The sequence below is a fragment of the Strix uralensis genome, chromosome 2, assembly GCF_047716275.1.
Source record: "Strix uralensis isolate ZFMK-TIS-50842 chromosome 2, bStrUra1, whole genome shotgun sequence".
In the NCBI taxonomy this organism is placed as follows: domain Eukaryota; kingdom Metazoa; phylum Chordata; class Aves; order Strigiformes; family Strigidae; genus Strix; species Strix uralensis.
This window is the reverse complement of record NC_133973.1, coordinates 37,341,739-37,364,085: the sequence shown is the minus strand read 5'-3', so window position 1 is coordinate 37,364,085 and position 22,347 is coordinate 37,341,739. Positions and strand designations below refer to the sequence as shown.

General features: G+C 37.6%; 1 protein-coding gene across 2 annotated transcripts in view; it reads left to right on the top strand.

Moving 5' to 3' along the window:
• Positions 1 to 22,347, top strand: part of DSCAM (DS cell adhesion molecule) — a 476,473-nt gene that overhangs the window by 77,709 nt on the left and 376,417 nt on the right. For both annotated transcript variants that reach the window (XR_012627493.1, XM_074858375.1), the window contains exon 3: positions 2,387 to 2,533. Coding sequence is in view for 1 of the 2 variants with exons in the window: in XM_074858375.1 (XP_074714476.1) it covers positions 2,387 to 2,533 (147 nt within the window). In the remaining variant the exon portion in view is untranslated. The remainder of the gene's footprint in view (positions 1 to 2,386; positions 2,534 to 22,347) is intronic.

Genomic DNA, 22,347 nt, shown 5'->3' with positions numbered 1-22,347 from the left:
GATCAGAAATATTTGAATACAAAAGATTCATAAGAATACATAGTAATCAACTTTATGTTTGGAACTCAGTTCTGGTTTCTGTGCTTTTGGTTTTACTTTAATGGATTTGTGGACAAGTTGTCTGGCAAATTTATATTTAGAAAGAACAGAGTATTATTTTTGTCCTTAGTGGATTTGTTAATGTGTCTCAATTTTGAGCATCTTTTGGGCAGCATTTTTTCCAGTATTAGCTTCCAATTTTTCTATTTCATAGTTAAACTAATGCAATGATGTAGAGGAGGCTAAAATTTGTGACGTTGCTAGCTAAGACTCTGGACAGGTGATCATTTAGTTGTAAAAGCATACAATATGGATGACAGGATGCTGCTATGTGCATTGCTCAGCATTAACCCATTTATCCATGGAACCCCAATAATGTAAACTTTTTAAACAAGAAAATGAATAAACCTCTTTCCAACTTTTGTGCCCTACATATATTTTCTGTGTTTGCTTTTACTAAAATGATCAACTGGGCAGATTTTCAAAATGGCCAACTGTCCTGGAGAAATACAAATACCTTTAGCAGTGTGTTAGGATATTGTTGCTAAACAAGCCTTTTCTGTAAATGATGGTTGGAGCACGAGCATTAAACAAAAGTCAGCCTCATTAAGATGATATATGTGCTATTCCCTCCAGTGTAGAACAAGATTAGGGGGTTGCTTCATCACAGGACAGCCAGTGTTGTAAAGTCACTACATTAAATGTGCTTATCATATCAGTTCAGCACTTATAACAGGGTTAAGAATCTTAAACTTTGATTAAAAATAAATTATTGACTTTTTAAAAAACTAGTGGTGTCTATCTTATCATAGAAGATCAGTTTGTTTTGATTTTTAAAAAATATTTAACTTATAATTAAATTTACTTTTGGTTAGAGTTCTTAACTGTTATATTGCTACAGTCTGGACCTGAAAACTTCATGATGTTTACATTTGTGAAAATTACAGTTACATTTCAGTACGCTGCCTTTTTTTCTTGAAATGTATTGTAAGTGGGGCTGACATTTAGAAATTCCTGTGCTCCTGGTGTATAGAAATGCTCTTGTAAACTCTGCAAAGGATTTACTGACTCTTCAGTCTAGAATCAATGTGGTTAAATGTAATTGGTAGAGCTTGGTATATGTTTGTGGGCAGGATATGTAGGCAAGAAATGTCAGTGTAATGTGGCAGATCAGCATTGCTGACTTGGTTACACTGCTGCACTGGGGTTGTTCTTCCCAATAACTTTTACCCTCAGGCATATACATGCCTCAGACACACACATCATTTTCCAATACATTCATCCCTATTTTCATCGAAAGTGTTTGTCACTTCAAGATATATAACTTTGTTCACCACCTCAAGATATGTAACTATGTTGGCTGTGGTGATTTCTTTTTTGCATTTTGACCTTATGGTCCTGTGGAGAGTCTACATTGCTGCTTGTCCTTCCTGTCTTGCCCATTTACTTCTTGTAGTAGACAACATTTTTTCTTCTCTGCTGTACCACCTTCTCCATTAACTGTTGCTCATGGGATTTTTCACCCCTCATTCTTCATTGAATTGTTTCAGTGCCAGGATTTTCCTTCTTTCTGTTCTCCTAACCAATGCAACTTCATCTCATCCCACCAATATTAGTTTGGTGTGAAGGATTTCTCCAAATGTTCTTTTTAATCTTCGACCATTAAATTAATTCTTCCAGATGCTACACAAATCATATCCTGGATCTAAGTACCCCCATGCTGCTTTTTAACACAACTCTGAATCATAGTTTATATTTTCTTACCATTAACTTATTTCTTTCAGTGCTGGTCAATTGAATGTAGCTCTTACCTACTATCATTCCTCTGTGTTTCTGACACACCCTGCTTTTTCTCTGGCTGTCATCTTCATCGATTTTCTCCTTCAGTTCTCACTTCTTCAAAATCCTAAATGACACTGACCTTCTCTTCTACCCTCTGGATGTCTAATTCACACACAGTGCTTGTATGTACCTTGTACTCTTTGATAGAGCAGAAAACAATTTGTGATGGGAAATGTGGCATGAGAAACTAGACGAGTAACACAAGACATAACACCGTTTACCCATATAAATATGCAGTTCTTACAAAAGTCTTTCTTCTTGCCCTCAGAATTAGGTAGGGGAAGAACATAGAAATATGGTGAAATGCAGATTTTGAGGAAACAAAAAGATCTGTGAAGGCTTTCATATTAATTTGCAGTCAGCCTTGCAAAACTGTATCATTACTGAGACAAAAAAATTCACAACCTCACTAACCTTCTTGGGGGAACTTTGCAAGGCTAACCGAGGAAATGGATGGGATGTGTGATTATGACCTGTTTAACAAAACTTTTTCTTCTGTCTTCAGTTTTACGGGAACCCTATACAGTCCGTGTGGAGGACCAGAAAGCCATGAGAGGCAATGTAGCAGTGTTCAAGTGCATTATCCCCTCCTCTGTGGAGGCATACATCACTGTTGTCTCATGGGAGAAAGACACAGTCTCGCTTGTCTCAGGTAGGTTGTTATGGCTTTCTTTTCCAATTGGCAATGGCAGCTATGGTTCCTATTTTTTTTCTCCCCAAATGCCTGATGTCAATTATAGCTGAATGGTATGTCATCCTTCCAGTAACATATTTCACATTAGCATTGCCGCATCCCTATGACTGTGTGTGACATGAAGGTTTTAGACAGCCCTGCTTTTTCTAGCATGCTTGAGGGGAAAATAACATGTTTTTTGTTTTATACCAGACACAAAAACAGCTTCCTGGTGCTGTGGCAATGGGTTCATGTTTTAACTTTGATAAGGAACTCCTATGTGCCAAAGAAATTTGAGTGTCATAAAGGATGTGTTGGGTTGTAATTGTTTTTCACTAGTAATGTTACTTATGGATTAGAAGAATTCCCATCTAAATTTGTTTGGTTATCTTTAAATGAGGTATATAATCAATATTTATACTGTCATGGTTTAACCCCAGCTGGCAGCTAAGTTCCACACAGCCGCTCACTCATTTCTCCCTGCTCCCGGTGGGGTGGGGAGGAGAATCAGAAAAAAAGTAAAACTTGCGGGTTGAGATAAAAACAGTTTAATAATTGAAATAAAATATAATAATAATAATAGTAATGAAAAGGAAGATAATAAGAGGAGAGAAATAAAACCCAAGAGTGCACAATGCAGTTGTTCACCACCTGCTGACTGATGCCCAGCCAGTCCCTGAGCAGCGATTGGCCCCTCCCCAGCCACCCCCCCCAGTTTATATACTGAGCATGATGTCATATGGTATGAAATATCCCTTTGGCTAGTTCGGGTCACCTCTCCTGGCCATGTTCCCTCCCAGCTTCTTGTGCACCTCCTCGCTGGCAGAGCATGGGAGCCTGAAAAGTCCTTGACTTAGGACAAGCACTACTTAGCAACAACTAAAACCATCAGTGTGTTATCAACATTATTCTTATACTAAATCCAAAATACAGCACTGTACCAGCTATTAGGAAGAAAATTAACTCTACCTGAGCTGAAACCAGGACAATACAGTCATAACATTTCGATCTCAAATATTTTCATAGATAACACTGGTAAACTGTGGTGTAAGCTGAACATGTTGAAATGAAACAATTTATTCTAAAGCAGTTATATGCATTAATCTATGTACTGGCAAAATGAGGAAATGTGAGGCATTGTTCAGGAAGTACAGGGAATTCAGGCAACATTTTAAAGCATAAACATTGTAAGAAATTAATGGGAGAAAGTATATGTAGGAAAAATATTTTCAGTATAGTACATATCTAAATTATATATTACACAAAATGCAGCTGTTGTTACACATACAAATGATTTATGTGTGCAGAAATTTGAAATATATTGTTCTAGGGTAATGTAGAATGGAAAAAAATAATTTGAGTTGAATTGCTGCAGAGTATATTTAAGAATGTGGTTCTGTTTACAATTGTACAAAGTGTGGAAATGTTTTTGTACTTCTCGGTATATTAATAATCTTTTCTTTCTGACAAATGTGGTATCGATGAAAATATCTGTTTCTATAGGACTTATAGATTTTATTTTTCTGTGTTCTATTGATTCCTTACATAAGCTTGTTCTATTTTTAAAAAAATATATTTCAAATATCTTTTTTGGGATTTGGTAGATATTTAAGGACCACGTAATTGATGCTCAGTTGTCCTATACTACTGGTGCACTGTTTAAGCTTGGTAAATGCACTTCCTTGTTATGCTCTTGATTTTGATATGGCATATTATTTTTGTCACTGAGCAACTGAAACTTGAGTGTGTTTCCATGCAGAGGTCTGTAATATCCGAATTGTAGGACTTAGCAACACTTCACCCAATATAGCCAGGTCAGAGTTGTATTTAAATATGCAAATAAGATTTCCATTATTACAGAACTATGTTTAAGATTATCTAAACTATCATTAAGATTATTTAATGCAACAGTGGATGGATGTGTTTACTTTGCTTCATCTTAAAATAGGCTACTACATGGTGCACGTCCATTTGTACGTGTGAATATTGCCTGGAGGAAAAAAAAGTGTATACTTTCATGGTTAACTACCTTAATATTTCTTTTGAGTTTATTCCTTCTGTATTGTAAGAAAGCATGCATATTTTCTCTGTTAGCATAGATTGTGTCCTCTCAGTCTGATTTTTTTTTTTTTTTTGGACTTGAGCATTAGTACCTTGTACCTATGTGGTATCTTTGAATGACTCAATCATGCCCTTCACCCTGGAATCAGGAGTAGAGCGCACAGGTGTCTGTAACCCCTTCTTTAGGAAAGAATGTGTGGCATTTCTGCAGACCATCATGGCTGCTATTTTAAGATAATTTCACTCTGGTTAGTCTATATTGATTTTAACCCCAAACTTTCGGGGGATAAAAGTGTGTAATAACATTTAACTATATGGACCTAAATTCTATCTTTTTTTTTTTTTTTCCTTAATGTGGCTTCTGGCTGTGTTTGAGTAGTCTACAATCATTAAAAATCTATTACAAATTTCAGTACTTAAAACACAGTTTCTAATTATCTCACAATCCCTGAATTTGACAGTTAGAAATCTAAATGGAAATAAAACATCATTCATTAAAACTGATGCTATTGAAAATCTCAGTTTATCATGTTGAATCACATCATGGAAAAGATTTAGTTTCAGAGATGAAATCACAGGTTAGATTACAGGTCGATGATATCTGTCGTGCAAGGGCAAAAGCGAGGCAGGAAAACATTGCTGCAGTTTAACCACAATGACTGCAAGATTTGTTTGTTCACCATTTATACTCTTTAACTGCAGCTTAATAGTGAGAGCATTTAAAAACCAGAACCCACACGTGTTTCATAAAACAATTGCCTTGAGTTTTACCCATAATCAATTTTGCAATAATCTGGCCATGAACTCAAATGGTAGTTATTGATCAAGCCTGTCTTCTTAGAATGCCAGTGCTGATGAATAGGATGCAAGACATAACACAGCTATTGAGCTGTTTTCCACTAATGATCAATATTCTGAGGAAATGCATAAGCTTGCTTATACAGCCACTGCTACCATGTTTTTTTTTTTTCCTGTATGCTAGACCAGATTAATTGGTATGCTTTTCATCTCCCCATTTAATATTGGAAAACATCAAGCTCTGATTTGTTTTTTTTCTTGTTTCTTAATAGAACTGTTTTACTCGTTACTCATCAACATCAGCAAAAATGAGAGCCATCTTGAGGGGAAACCTCTACTGTGAAAGAGCAAGAATATAAAAAAATATATATTCACAGTGTGATGATTATCATGGTTTGAGGTGGACAAGGCTTTTGTGGGAAAAGTAGATAGTGTTTACTTGAAAAGAAAGGAAAAGAGAAAAAGGAAGGGGGAGAGAGAGAGAGGAAGAAAGATGAGAAGAACATTTTCACTGAGATGATATATCCATTTCAAATAGACACAAGTAGCTCAGGAAGCTCACACCTTACAGGGGGGAATGGGAGACCCCCTATGACAGGAAACAGGGCAGCTTTTTAGAGGGGAAGTTCCATATGCAAGTGGTCCAACAGATAAGCTTTTTTTGTTTGTTGTGTTTGAAAGGCTTAAACTCCAGTGAAATACTTCCAAGTACAATTTAGAGTAAATATTTCATACATCTGTCTCTGTAGTCCCATTCTGACTACTAGGATAGAAAGATCTGTAGATGAACCACAACTCTTTATTTCAGCTGTTTCCTGCTGTTTTGCTGTTCTAGATATCAGTTCTCTTTTTATGTAAATCTAACATTTTAAAGAATAAAGCAAAATGTTTTTACTTCTATAATGTAAAAAAAAAATAAATATAGCTTTTTAGAAAGAGTGTTTGAGGTATATTCCTTGATTAAGATGGTGAGATTTTTTTGGTCTTGCAACAGTGTGCTATCCTGGACATACCTGCTTTTGTCTGTATGCTTAAATCTCAGAGAATGCAGTCATGTCCATAATTGAAGTGTGTAATAAATATGGCTGGGCAAAAGCCTCTTCTGTTTCCTGGCTGCAATTTTATGTCATGCCTCCAGGTTATTGCAAAGTAATTGGGAGCTGAAATACATTAAGACATATTGCTAGAATGTTTCCAAGGAGTGTCCAGATAGGTCAGACTCCCTGTTCAATAAAGGGGAAGGTGCCCACGTCTGGAGCCAGAAATACTGAATTCTATGAATTTTCCATGTGCAAGGACAGCTGTAGGCTGAAAAGGTGTGCATGTTCTTGTCTGTCTGTCTGTCAGGGGAACAGCTAAATAATTGGGGTTTTGTTCCTACACTTTGTCTTTCAATGTGCCAGGAAATCTGAGGCCAAAAAGCTTTTCCAGGGTGTCCTGTAGGGGCCAAGGTAGTGGGAAAAAGATTTTTAAAACAAGGCAAAAACAATTATTTGGATGAATCTATTCTGGGGAAAAGTAGAAAACCCCAAATTCCAATAACAAATACACAGAAATCTTTTCATACTAGAAAGATCCATTCTGAATAATAATTGTTAGATAAAATGTTCAGCCATCTCCACTAGAAACAGCTGTTTTACAAACTCTCATGACAGACAAGGACAGCAGCAGACTACTGCAGTTGTCAATCTGCTACGAATGCATAAAGAGTATCTTATTTGCCCATCTGTGTCTTCTAGTAAAAACAATCAAACTTTCCAGTGATGTGTGTCTTGCCTAACAATCTCTGAGATGTTGGCAAAATAGAAGGACCAACTCTGAGAAGTCTTAAGGGGCTCACAAAGTGCAGGTTACTGCTGTACCAAGCTCTACAGTTGTAACTCATTTTTCTGAAGATCCTTCTTTTCTGAAGAATTGTATACTGTCAATTGACTTGAAACTGAGTCTGAAATTCATTTGAATTATAATAAGTAGCATAATGATGTGCAGTTTTCTCTTGTGTCAGTAACCTGCTTTTACACATTTTCATTAAATGACACTAAACATAATGACAAATAATTCTAGAATGTTGTATGACTTATAGCTACATACAGCTTGCTCAAAGGTCAAGTTTCCTTTTCTCCTTACTGCTTTCCTTCATGAACCATTCCCAAAGAAAGAGACTTTTAGGATCAGCTTTGTGTTGACTTTGTAACCATTGAAAACAGCCTAGACACTGCAAGACCAAAGAGAGCAGCAAAGTATGTTTTTGTAACAACAGCCATAAAACCAAGGAACAAAAGCATAGAAAAGTGCCACAGTACTGGTTGTGCTTCTCCTCTTGTTGAGCAACTGCAAGGCAGAATGGAGACTAGTGCTTGGCTTGTAGTATTTCTTCTTCACATGCAGAACAGTGAAGCTGGACTAGAAGGGAAGGTAAAAACAAAATAACTGCTGATTCTGCTCTGCCTAGGTAAAAGGAAAGAGCAGAGTCCATTCATGTGTTAATTAGCCCCAGAGAGAGCAAAGGTGTGGTTATAGGGGAAGGAAGGCAGAAAGGGATTATTAAAAATAAAGGTCAGTGTAAGAGATCAGCAAAGTGACAGAAAAGAGGAGACTGAAGAGCAGATGGAAACAAAGAGAAAGGCTGAAGAATTAAATTTCGTCTGTCTCTACGCACTGTACTTCTGTTATGAATGACTCCTATCCTGATTCTGATAACTACGAGGGATTTCGAGTTTTTCAGTGTATCTGAAAAGCTTAGTGCCCAGAGCAGGATCATGAATAGGTTCATGCCCTGACCTTTCTGAATTCCCATTTTCCTGTCTAATGACATACCATGCAAGAATCTGTCTTATTTATACATAGAGTGTGACTGCTTAAAAAGGGCAGAAAAAGAGAGATAATAACGACTGTGCACAGTGGCATATTTAAATCTGCACTGAAAGAATAGGAGTTTTGAGGGAAAGGTGTGTAAGCATGAATGGAACGCGGTTCCCTGAAGGGCTGAGATTGACATGCAGATGACAGCTGATGAGCCTTCCAGCCAGCATACTTTCCATCGGTCAGAAATTAGACACACTGGACCACATCTTGAAGTGTCACTGATGTACAATGACCTACATTTGATGTAATGAATTGCATTATTTATTTACACACAGTTCCTCAAGTCTTGTCTTTAAAAGGCTCAGGGGCTCTTGGATCTCTTTCTGCACAAAGGGCTTTTCTGAACTGCTGCAGTTGACAGTAAGCAGTCAGTGTTTGCCAGTAGTTATCACGTGGTGGCATCTAAAATACAGCACTGCAGTTTTCATTTGTGCTGGGGTTTGGAGATTACAACAGTGGTTCAGTTTACACAGAGCAATTGCTTTTTCTTCAGCCACGAGGTTTGTATGTAGTGGAAAAAAAAAAATCTCTTTATGGAGAGTGGTAGTGTGTGCAGAGTCCCGTGTTCTGAATTAAATTATTGCTGATGATCACAGAGATTAAGTCCAGCCATTTGATTGAGGCGGTGTCTAGTAGAGATGAGTTGTGATCTTTCTTGTTTTGTTTTGATGTCAGGCTTAATCATGGATGCCAACCAGCAAGCATTCAGCAGATGCTTAACCTATGCCACTGAACGCTCTAGATGCAAGATTTTTTCTGGTTCCAGGTGGAGTGGGATGAAGAGTACAATTTTTTATGCTTAAATACTGGCAACATATATAAAATTTTAAAAATCTGAATGTAAACTACCTTCTACCAGAAACATGTCGGTGAGATTTAATTCTCCCATTCAAAGTTGTGATAGCATACAGAAGGTAAAGCAGTCAAACCCGTACATCTGCTGAGCTTCCTTGACTCCCTGGAAAGCTAATGTGACTACTGTTCAGCAGTGTTCAGGTCAGACTGTAGGTTTGCTGTTACAGCAATGTGTTTTCTAAGCTTCTTGAAGACATGTAAAGTGCACTTGCCAAAATCTAAAGACAATATATTGCTTCCTCACTTGCTCTTTCAACAAGGTTATTTTCCTAAGAAACCTAGGAAAAGTAATTTACTAAATGTCTGGTTATCTGCATTTTTCCTAAGAGCACTGCTCTTTTAGGAGGAGAGTGTTTTATAATCCCAGAAAGTGGAGATGGTAAAAACTTAGCACTTCCTGCTTGTACGAACATTTTTTATGCTCTCTTTTGACTCATTGTAAACTAAAATTGTAACTGAGCAAGGCAACGTACTCACAACTGTTCATTGGAGGACCTTTCCTCTGGCTACTCTGCAGTCTGTGGTCCATGTTTGCTTCCTAGTCCATTACACTGGAGTATTTTGATGAGGTGAATCATTCTAAAATTACGACCGTGGGATTGGTAGGATGGGATGCAAGGATTTCAACAGCTTTGTGGGAGGTAGGTGTTCAGAGTGACTTGAACAGATGAAGATGGAAAACATCTGATCCATGTGTCAAAGAACCCCATTTTGATAGCACAGAGGAAAGTGAGTAATACAGGCAAAAGAGTGGTTTCTGCTCGTTTAATTAACACAGGGAAGCGTGCATGTGAAACAGAGGTGTTAATATCAGAGAGACTGTTCTTTTCCTGTAGAGGGAACTTGCATATTTTCCTCAGTGTGACTGATGTTTTGGCTGCTCTGAGGGTGTAGAACATCAGTGGCTGTTTTTGAGAGATGGAGGAGAAAAATAAAATGTATTTGAGTGGGGTTTCTTGGTGCTTAAAGTGCAAAAAGACAAAATTTGCTCTGCGTCACTACATCCAGCAATTTATTACTAATAGGGTTCACAAATAGTAGCAGTGGTTTTGGCATTTCAGTAATGAAGTGGGTCTAGGAGACAAGTGTATCATTTTTTTTTTTTTTTCCCCTCTGTTGCTGCTCTGTTTTGGGTAGCCCTCCATTTCCATCAATTGGAGGGATCCCTTCCCTCTACTCACTTTAAAACCAAACAAAAAACCTCCAACAGCCCCCCTGCCCCAATCCTCTTTCTCTATTTTTTCCTCAACCCTTTAATTTTTTTTTTTCTCTCTACTTACACAATTAGAAGCACACAAAAAACTTGACTGGATTCTGGCCCCCTTCAGAATTGCTTCTTGAGCTTGTGAATTAGAGAAAGAGGGAAGTTGTAACTCTGCTTTCTGTGTTAAGGCTTCAAATATTTGGATTTTTTTTTTTAATATATGCCTTTCTTTCTCTTTCCCTCTCTGTATCCATCAGTGTATGTGTACAGATACACATCTACATACACACACACACATATGGGCACCTATCACATGTCTCTGTGGGCCTGTTGGACCATGCATCACATTATCCAATCTGATGCCCTAACTGTTCTGTTTTACCACCTTGTTATTGATGTTGCCAGTCATGAAGAGGTTTCTTTCAGCATGGTTGAATTCAGTGGCACAGTTAGTCTCTCACTGGAAATATCTATGTCACATTATTTTCTCTCCAGATGTACTTGAAATTTTTTTCATTTTCCTGGGGTGAATTCCATTTTATCATCTGGCCAGCTTTTTCTAGCACCCTCAGTTCCTGTAATATTAATTCTCTCTGGGGTTTGTAAAACCTTCAAATAAATATGGCCAGCATTTTAATTAACTTGATGTTTACCAGATCTTTATTAAAAGTGAAATAAGAGCAGACTGACTGCTACCCTTCACAGGTGTTCACTCTATTTTTTTTCCATTTTGTCTTTGCTCTTTGTTTACAATTCTTCAGGCAGTTTTTGGTTCATATAATTTTCCTGGAATTGAATATTTGAAGTAATATCTTTATTACTGTGTTTTTGATATGCAGGATTTTTTGAGGTCTGATTTGTAGACAGCAAGGCTCAGTGCTATCAGATTTGGTATTAAAAGGCTAGGAGCAAGAACATACTTTGGTGACCTAATGTTCTGGTTTTAGGTCTAATTTTATTATTTATTTTCATTTTTACTTTTTGAAACAGTGATCATAGCATTGTTTTCTTCCTTATAAATTTATTTTGCTAGTGGCTTGTGATCTTGTCTCCTTCCTGAATGGCAGTGGATACGTAGATGACCACATTAAGCACTGTATGCTTGAGGTTTCCCATCAAAACTCTGTCTAACCTGAGTGAACAGCCAATAAACTCTGACAGGTTTGATATGAGGGGACAAAATTGATGCATGAAATTCATTTTAATGAGTGCGTGCCTTACTACCCAGAATGCTTTATACTGTACAGCTTTTGCCTGTGTACGTGGTTTAGCTGCACTCTGAGAGGGGTAGAATGTCAAAACTGCCACCGGCCGTCATTTTTTTGGTTATTTTTAATACATCAAGGAGTTACCTACAGGTGACATCTGGAAGAAACAGAAACAGTATTTTCCAGTGTTGTGTGTGGAACCAGATTTCAACTAAAACATCATTGTGGAGTACAGTGCTATTAAGTAGATAAACCCACAGATTTTTAGGGCTGTAGATAGCCGTACAGATGCTCATTTCCTTTGTCTTCCCTGCCAAGAGTACAGTTTTAACTGAAAGACTCATTAGAAGAATGACTCATTAGAAAGAATTTGAAGTACCTATCTGGTAGAGCTTCATTTCATTTGCTGTGATGTCAGTGTTGTATCCCTGTTGCTTCACCTGGGTTGCTAAACTGTAAAGGCATATTTTTAATTGCGTGTTTGTTTTCTTTTTGGAGGAAGGTTACAATGAAGGCCAGGTGATCCTTCAGTTAGAATCAAGTGAATTTTTTAAAGCCTGTGATCTGGTTTGTGAGCTCGAGCTGTGTAACTGCATAGGGGCAGACACTCTGTCCTGCTGCAGAAAGGTGGTAGAGGCAGAGGCTAAACATTTTATGTTGGAAGCCGTTGCTGTACCAAAATGTCTTTGGTTTTGCTAGAAAACTTTAAGCTAGTGAATTTCTTATAAAAGTGAGAGTACAGGAGATGAAAAATTCAACTGTTTAGATGTTCTGTCCCACCATAAAAATTGCATTATAATTGCAATTACAGATTGTTTTCATGGCGAAAGTAGCCTACCAGTTCGGTAGTTCATGTTTGTTTGGTTTGAAATAAGCTCTGCATGTTTTTACCATGCACCCAAATACTGTTGCTGTTAAATGAGTTGAAATGTTTACTGCAGGCCATGGAGACCAACATGATGCCATGCTTTCAACTGGCGGAGGAGTGTGATCCGCACAGACCTGTCAACAAAAGCAGGTCAGCAGAATTGAGCAAGAAAAAAAAATCAATAAATCTTTGAATTAATCATGCAGCTGCCAGAGAGAATTATGGGTGCACGAAATGAAGGATGTAGGTATATATCTATGGCAACTTACTCTTTCCTACCTCATTGTGTCCTTTTCTTTTCTATGCTTGCAAGTTTTCTTTCCCTTACTGCCACCTGAACAGCTCTGTGTTTATTCAGATACCTTCATGCAATACCCACCATTCATTTTAAACTAATTCAATATGGATCACAGAAATCCTTCTTACTTTTCTTTCTCCACACTGCCACTTTTCTCACTGGCTGTTGTGCGCACTCAATATGAATTAATACAGGAATTTCACCTCCGCATAAAACTGAGATTGCACATCTTGTGCAGTGAATTGGACTGAAAGCAACTGCTGCTTCGGTGAACAGAGGAGTTAAAAATTCATGCCAGTGCTGCTGATGTCTCAGGTGAGCAGCCATCCTTGTTGAGCTCTTCTGCAGCAGTGTGACTGGCAGATGAGCCCTCACCTGGACAAGGCTAAACCCGCCCCAATGTGGGGCAGATCCTCCTGCCTGGGACTGACTCCCACCTCTGCCTTGCAGGCAGACGTGGTCAATAAACATCTCTACCAAGAGTGTTTCACACCCTGCTCACCGAAGCTGGGCAGCAATCAGATGCAACCATGGAGAACTAAAAGGGCAGCTCAAGAGGGATTAATTTGACAATAGGGACATGCTTGAGAGGACTGTGAGGAATTATGAATTAAGAGATGCATCCTGTGTATATGTTTGTGGTTTCAGCTCTGTGCTTTGGTTTCCTTCTCTCCTTCTCAGAAAGATTTATCCTTTGTTGCGGCACCCTGGAAGAATTGTTCTGCATAGCTTCCCCATGCAAAACGTGTGTGTTTTACTGCTACCTCAATTCTGGGTCTGGTGGTGAGGAAGGATGGTAAAATTAATGCCCCAGCATCTTTAAATCTTAGTCTGCTCTGAGGACGATGCAGAGGTCCCTCCTCTGTGCCCAGTTTAACTCTCCAGCTGCAGAACTTGGTCATGCACCATGGCAAGGATGTCTCCTTGGCTCTCTGCCTGGGGATCAAGTCTGGCTCTCTTCCAGTTGGGGAACAGCCCAGTACTGGATGCTCACTTTCACTGCAAATTCAAATTCATTTTCCTCTTTTATTCATGGCTTTCTCTGCAAATAGATAGTGATATTCATAAAATCCCCAAGAACAATTACCCTGCTACTTGTGGAAGGTCAGGGCAAGTTCTGTTCAGGGATTATGTATTCCAGCAGGGAAGACAGAACTGACATACAGCACTCTTGTTTTTGTTTTTCAATTGCATGCCTAGGGATTTTTTTTTTCTAAATGTTTTTCCCCCTTCTCCGTTAAAACAAAGAACCAAATTCCTGACACACTCAGAAAATACATTTGGGTTCAGCTGTGAAGCTGATTTTTTAATTTTTGAACTAACAAAGAAGCAAACAGACTATAATTTTCTAGGGGCAGAGAATTTTTTTTACCGCCCTCCCTTTGTAAAACATCCTGCCCAACCATATCTAGTTAAATACCATTGTTTAGTAAACCCATGTTTTAGTCTTCAAAGAGACATAATCCATATAAAAGTAACATCTTTTTTTCTCCTGATATTTTTCTTGCAACTGATCCTCCAGGCAATACCTGAGTGATAATGATGGAAAAATATATTTCTCTGTTTTTCAGACTTAGATTTGTTTTGTGCCTCTAAGAGTGTTTTGTCTGTACTGAGGACTGAGAATCCTTCCATGTACTCTCCATTTTCCCTTTTGATTTATAACTGTTTTTCCCACAACACTGACAAGAAAGGCATTTGTTTAAAAACTAAACAGTGTTTATAAAATGAAAAAGAAAAAATGGCACCAACTGAAATGCTAAAAATTACTATATGGAAATACACAACTATAAGTAAAACTGATCTGTTCAATGTATAAAATAGTATGCAGATTAAAAAAAATTAATCTATTAGATATATTCTATACAAAGAAATACTCATTATAGTCAGTGTGTTCAGAAAGCAAAACCTTTCTGTAAAATAAATTGTCGATATGAAATTATGTGAGAGTGCAAGAGTCTCAACAAGCGTAACAATTTTTCCATGTATGCACAACAATTTAGAATATTTTGAGTTTATAATGTATTTATCTGAAATCTTTTACAATTCATTCTGAGTTATAATAAAATATGTTAGCAGCTGCTGATGTGAGGGGAGAGGTTAGGAAAAAATAGTGGGGAAAAAACAGAAGAAAACAAATGCTAACATTTTACTATATTTAAATATGGAAGGCTTATGGAAGAATCCAGAGAAATAAGGGGATTAATCATCTATGTAATCCTTTTTGTTCTTCTTAAATGTTTTTTGAATGTACTGGATAAATGTACTGGATATCTTGAGATCTTTTTTGCTGAAAACAAGACATGGATTTTCTTGAAAAAATCAGTTAGAACAAGAGAAGCAAAACTGGTCTTCTTTTCAAAGTGGATATTTGTGACTTGCTGAAAAGCAATTTCAGGGCTGGAAAGCAAAAGCGCACCCATAAATAAGAAGTGATAGGATAACACGTGCTGTGTCACAGCATCCATTCAGCACTTTTATAGAATGAGTGAGAAAAAGAGAATCCCTCTAAATGTCAGTGGCCTGACACGATTTTGTGAGATTCTGTGTGTGATTTCAAAAGGGATTTAAGAAAAAGAAGTTATTCACTGGATTTTGCTTTCCTTTTCTTTCATGCGTTTTCTCCTTTTTTATATGAGGTCTATTTATTGATAGTATTTCTTTGCATCCTTATCAATGGTTATTCATAGCACTTTGTAGAACTGACTTTTTTTTTTTTTTTTAAGTGCTAAAGAAATTAGGTATCATGAACTCTGCAGAAAATCAGGGAAACCTTTATTCCTGCCTATTTTGACATCTCTTTTCCCTTATGACAAACCCAAAGACTCTTTCATTTAATTAGAATTATTACCCTTGTTTCACATAAAGGGAAACTGAACAACAAAGAAGCTTCAAGATTTCCTCTGTTTCTTGTTGAGGCTGCTGCAAACACTCAGGCAGGATCTCCTAAAACATAGTCCTTTACTTGGATCCATGCTTTCTGTTTCTTTCCAAGTACTGGAATAGGAAAAGATATAGATTAAATCTGAAGGAGGTTTAGCAACCCTTGATAATTTGGTGGGAATGTTTTATATCCTCATTAATAAATCCAATACTGCATGTGTTCAGTGCTTCAAATTTCTGTTTATGGAATTCTTATTGCCTTGGACTGGAGTTCCCTGTGTGAGGATGTAGAAGGTGAGGTTCAGTGGGAGAGGTAGGATTGGAAAGCATTGCTTATAATTGTAGTCAGCTAAAAGAAGAAGGAATGTTTTGCCTTTGCTGTATCACTTTCATTTAGATTTATTTTCTTACTACATCCAATACCTAATAATAAATTGCTGGAAGAAAACCACAGGAACATAGGACCATAAATGTGAATGCCCTAAATTTGAAGGGGGAAGAAAAAAAAAAAAAAAAAAAGGAGGGGAAAAAACCACATGTGGTTTTAATCATTGAAAATTAATTGCGTTTAGAATCAGAAATATCTTCCTCCTTCCTGTCTCAAATAAGGTGGTTTTTTTTTCTCTCATAATTGAAGTCCTTTGCAGGAGACTTGTGGAATTTAAGGTGTATCGAGTGAGTTGAGCATTTTTTCCGTCAGTTACTTTGTTAGGAAAAATGTGTACTTGTGTTGGCTAAAAACGTTTTCCTACTGAAAAAGTTATGTCTCATCCAAAACAAAGAAATAAAAGTCTTCAAGGGATGCAGAAAAATCCAGTACTTTTAAATATTTTCAAAATGAAATATTTTCCTGTTTTCATTTCAAAGTGAAAACTCTTTGAAAACTATGCATGTATTTTTATAGGAAAAAAAAATCTTATGATGAAAAAGTTGCTTGATTTTTGGTTGATTTCTTGGTACCATTATCAGTCTTAGCAGTGGTTTTTTTTTTGATGTGCTGTTTATTTTTCACTTGAATTCCTGTTTTGGGAAAAGGAGTAGTGAATATTTTGAGTTAATTAACATACAGGTACTGACTTCTTCATAACATCTACATAGGATACTTTCTGTGAAAAAATATTGCCAGAGTTCAGAAAAATTTTGTGTGCAGCCATTTAACTGCACCGTTTATTTGAGATGTTCTTCTTAAATAAAATCAATGCTATTTTTGCATCTCCCTAATGGGAACCTATTAAGCTAAGTACACAGGCATTTTTAACCTCAGACACATCGCAGGGGCAAGTCAGTGCTGGATTTAATCCAGCATATTAATGAGGAGCATTGAAATACATGATTCTGCGTTTGGATTTGGAAGTACTTTGTTGATGCACTGTGTCACATTGAGATTCTAATCTAGAGGCTATTTTAAGCCCTTCCTTCTCTAATACTCCACACAGTATCTCTTTGCCTGCTTGACAGATATTATGGAGCACCTTTTAATGCTTCTGTTCAGAATTCTTGCCTTCTGGAGCTCATAGATGCTCATAAAAAAAAAATTCTGGGTTGAAACTTGGCTCCAAATGATTTTAGTTTGAACGATGAACACCCTGTTAGGCCATTGAAGGTCTACCAGCCTTAAAGTCAATATGGATAGGAACTGCAAAGCAGCCTAGGAAAGTCTGGCTGTATGAGTGTATGCCACATGAATAGAATGGAGTGAAAAACTAGAAGAGCAGGGGAAGAAAAAGTGGTTTAGATTTATTCTGGTTTGGGAAGCGGCTTTTTAGAACAAGGAATAGAGCAATCAAGTTCAGAATGAAACAGTAGTAAAATATGTAGAAGACATAGCCAATATACTGCCAGCAAAAATAAAGTGACTTTGTGCTTCTCACACTGCAATAGGTATCTCATTAGTTTTCTCTAATGTCACCCTAGAAACTTTGGGAAGACATTGAGGAGAAAGTGATTAGGCCAGGTCTCAGCATAACCAGCTGTCTCTGACAGTCCAAATGTGTCCATCTGTTCCCAAAAGAAGAGAGAATGTTTCTCTCCACTTCCAAAACCTCAGGGGAGAGGTCAAACCATGAGTGTTGGGGGCTTGGAGGAGCAGGGGATTCAAATAGAGTTGTTTTTCAGACAAAACCTTTTAATTGAAAGCTTTCACATTTAACATTTCACATTTTCACACTTTTAAAGAAAAAATCCCCATTTTCTTTTTCTCTCCTATCCCACAGTGTCATTCCCCTTTTTTGTTAACATAAAAGTCTGAATTTAAACAAAGATATTTGTTGTAATACCACCCCCACCCCACACCCCCTAACTAAGGAAATTTTAAGAAATTGCATAGTGTCTGTAAATGAGAAGAGAGGAGTTATGAAGGAGAAGAGGTGGGAAGAAGAAACTGCACACATATTCTGTTGCATTCAGTAACTGAAAGCTGGAGGGGAAAGTTGGGACAAAATACACTGTTTTATCCAAATTATCTCCCCCTTTGGGTGTGGGCTGGGAGAGAGTGGGGAACAATGCTGGATAGTGGCTGAGGAGAGCTTTCTGTGAATTATTTCCTTTACTGAATTTTATCAGCCCTGTGCTGTTGTTTGATGGTGTCAGTTTGTGCTTTTTAATTATTTAGGAAATCTTTGACTTCCACACCCATGTTAGAATTCCTAGGCAAAGGGTTTAGGATGCCATACCCAGTCAGCTTGGGATGGAAAAGAGGGGTTAAACATGAGGTTCTGTCCCATTTTGTGGCAACTTTTCACCCAAAGTGACCAGCATACATGTATTTAAAAATGCCTAAAGTAATAAAATTCAGTTAAAAAATGCTGAAATTAGTACATCCCCTCAAAATACTGCATCACTTAAACAGCATATACTCAAGCAATTGAGTCATGAACTGTGTTAAAGCTCTTTAAAAAGCTGATTCGAAGCTTTGTTACTTAGTGCGCTGTTGAATCAAAATATTTCATCACTAAGGCTCAAACTGATAAAATATGGTGGCTTAATCTTTCTCTAGTCATTATGACCCCTATCACTTGGAGAGGGTTGGTGACACTGTTACTGCTATTCATAGGGCTAGCCAGGCATTGGAAATCATCATTAGCATTTAGGGGAAAAGGTGTTTAACATCGTTTAATATAAGAAATGTACCAGATACTCACGTGAAGCTCTTCCTGTTGGTCACTGTAAACTAAGAACCAGCCGTGGGATAAAAGCAGGTTCCAGCTATTGCTCCACCGTGTGTTTCTTCAAGAACATGTGCCCCCAAACCCTTCAGAAAGAACACAGGGGTATCTTCCCTTGCTCTCCAAAAGGTGTCTTCAGCAGCCTCCTGGCAGCTGGAGATCTGATCCTTTGGAAATGTCAAGTCCAGGACTCCTGAGCAGAAACCACATAGTCTCCTGTGCCTACAAGGAGTACATAGGACTCAGGGCCTCTGCAGGACTGTTTTCTGATTTGTGATTGTTTACTCAGGCAAATTCTGGCTCTTGCAGGCAGGGAGCTGAAGTGACTGCAGAGACCTCACCCTTGAAAAGTTTATAGCCTGCCTTTATGGGCCTAGCATGTGATAAAATGTAGGGTTTGTGTTCTGATTCTCCTTCTAGGATGGTGGCTATGTGAGAAGTGTTAAACTATGTGGGTAATTTATGGATGGTAACATGACATTTATTCTGCAGCCTTGGGAAGAGTGCACCATCCTTGGAGGAGTGTTTACATGTGACACAGCCCCTCCAAGAGCTGCTCTAACAGCCACAGGCAGGGGTGGAAAAGGCAAGTAGAGCTGGACATGGTTTAGCATCTGTTGCAGCTGGCTACTTGCTTCTCACTATCCTGCCCTGTAATTTTTTCTTACCCTGGTGTTAGATGGAGTGGCAGCTATAAATACCAAGTTGTTTTGAAGGAGTCTTTTTATTGGTTTCTTGCTGATGGGTTCAGTTGAAGCCTGCATCTCTGAACACCTGCTAAACTTTGGGAAATGCCTCTATAATATGGAGAGCAAAGCAATGGACTAAATTTCAGTGAAGAGGTTTGCCAGTGCTAATGGTAGGAGGCTCAGTTGGCCGAAGAGCCCGGCAATGGGCCAGCTGTAACACAATTAAGCAACAGCTAGCATGGCCCTCAAGTGGCCCATGTTGGTTAAAACATAAGCTCCCACACCTGTTTTTTGTGGGTCCTTGTCAAGATCCAGAATAACTACGGGGCTGCAAATTCTGGTGCTGCTTTCATGTTGGATGAGCTGTCTCAGATACCTCCGCTCTTGGGCTTCCATGTAATAGCAGTGGGCATGACTCAGTTTTTCTAAAAATAAGCAGACTTTTTCATTTGATCTGCTGTAATTAAAAGGATGGCTATAAATGCTTAAAAGAGTGCTTAAATAAGATAAAAAGTAGTCGGTTGCCTTCTCCCTCCCCCTTGGACACCAGCATAGATAACTCCTTGGATGTATGAAACGTTGAATTTGCAGAAACGTGAAAATGTTGTTTGGATAAATCACAAGCATCTTTCAGTGGCTCAAAGGATATTAAAATGTCACAGTGAAGCAAATCAGCATTCTCATTGTTTATTCCCGTCTTTGAGGATACACTTTGCAAACTACGGAGAAAACAGATAATTATGTCTAGGAATTAGGAGAGTCAGAATATTACTGTACTGCAGTGAACAATTAATGATATTTATCTCTCACATAAGGCTTTACACTTTTCCTATATAAATCTCTTCTTATGCAGTAAGTAGTAATTCAGTAAGTGCTATCACCATTTTGCACATACAGAAACAGACACTGCATGAACATGGGGAAAACATCAAATCTGCCTCAAAGCTTTTGCTAGGTTTAAAGTTCTGTATGTAGGCATCATCTGGGCCCCCACTGTACGAACTTTAGGCCACATGTTCAAAATGTTTCTCTCACTAAGTTTGTGTTTTATGTTTGATTCTATAGATCTCTCTTGATATTGGCTCTTCTGGGATTTTACTTTGAATACTTATAGACATGAAGAAGTAAGAAATCACCTATTTTATGTTCATGCTCATTTACTTCTACCTATAAATTCTTATAAAAATTATCAATCTACCTAAACATTGCAAAATGCAGTGCAAGCAAAGCAAGGAATTATAAAACAGAAGCTTAACTGAGGGGAGGAGGATGTGCGCAAGTTAAGGAAAAAATTAAGGTACACTGATTTTTGCATCTTCTTATTTGACTTGAAAAATGTCAAACATTTCAAGGTTTTGTGAATGCTGTAGAAAAATCCTCAGGTCTTTGAGGCAAAGGGTAACTTTTATGTTTTGTCAGCACTGTACTCTCTAAAGATGAATAACCACTTGTTTCTGATAGCTCTATTTGGCTGTAGTCTAAAACCTGTTTTAGGAAACAGCAGACTGACAGAGCCAAGCTTGAAGCCATTTAAGGTATTTGAAATTGGACTTTTGTCAGGAAGCTCCCCCTTATTTTTTTTTTTTTTATAAATACTCATAGTACCCAAAATAAACAAGAGAGACATTATTTCAGAAGACAGAAAAAATTAACTTGCAGTCTAACATGTCCTTAGATATAATTTTTTTTTTAATCAGCACTGACCTTTTGAATTGATTCTCTATGATTCAGAGAAGGAGGACCTGTGAAAGACCACAGACACCCATGATTTAAGGGACTTAAATGACTTGCATTTATAAAACCAAACATGTTACAATACTAATTGAAAGAGCTGCAGCATGATTTATAGTTTTTGCAAGCTGGTGAACATTCAATGTTAATGGCTTTTTCTTTTTTTTATAAATGGTTTTACATATTTCTTGACACTGTAGGTCACATGAGTAGTGGTATCCATAATTTAGATTAAATTATTAGACTACAGATGTCCATGCTTTCAGAAGAGCCTTAGCCTGTAAATAAAGACAACAAATAGATCTTTGGATTAGCCTTCCACCTATTAAATACCCTGTATAAACCTGTCCTGGCTACAAGTTGAAGATCTAGCAATGCATAGATCAGCAAATGGCAATTTTTACTGCTATATTCGGCATTGGTCCTCCTATTCTAAATGGATGACACGGCTGTTTGCTTTGGGCCACGTGGCTTCTATTTTTTATGTTTACCTGCCTATCTGAGGAAAAGTAGCATGTTCCTTCAGTGAAGAATAAGGAACCTTTGGGGGATACTTGCGTAACTGGGGTCAAAAGGTGTCCCTGTAGGCAAGTGCGAGTCTCTTCCTCAGGAATTCCTGTGATGACAGAGGAAGCTCACTTCTATGAAGTGAAATTCTGAAACGTGTCTCGTCTCTTTCAAGTGGAAAGTACCTAGATCAGGAAGCTATGGTGAAGAAAATTGCCTGCTTGAGTTGCATTTTATTCTTTATATGTCTTGTTCTAAGTTCACTGTCTGTCTGGATGATGTTCCCAAAAGAAAAGGTTCTGCTCTCTGAGGAAAGAATATTGTTTCCTTAAAAAAATAAAGATGTGGAATAGGAAAGAGAGAAAGACACATTCAGAGAAGTGGGCATCAGCTTAGTGGTAGGCAGTTTATTCCCCAAATAATACTGTCAGTTTATGCACATAGGAAGTCATAAACGGCACTATGTTTGCTTAACTGTAGGTTTTGTATTACCATTATTTGGTAAAGCTTTAAAAAAAACTCTGTTGATGTCAATTAGGGTACCTGACATTTTTATCTATAGTGTTCCTAATCTAATAGATTTAGTTGTCTTGATTTCACACCAAATTTCTGAAAATATTGTGACTAGACAGGATTATAAAAAGCACTATAATATAATACCT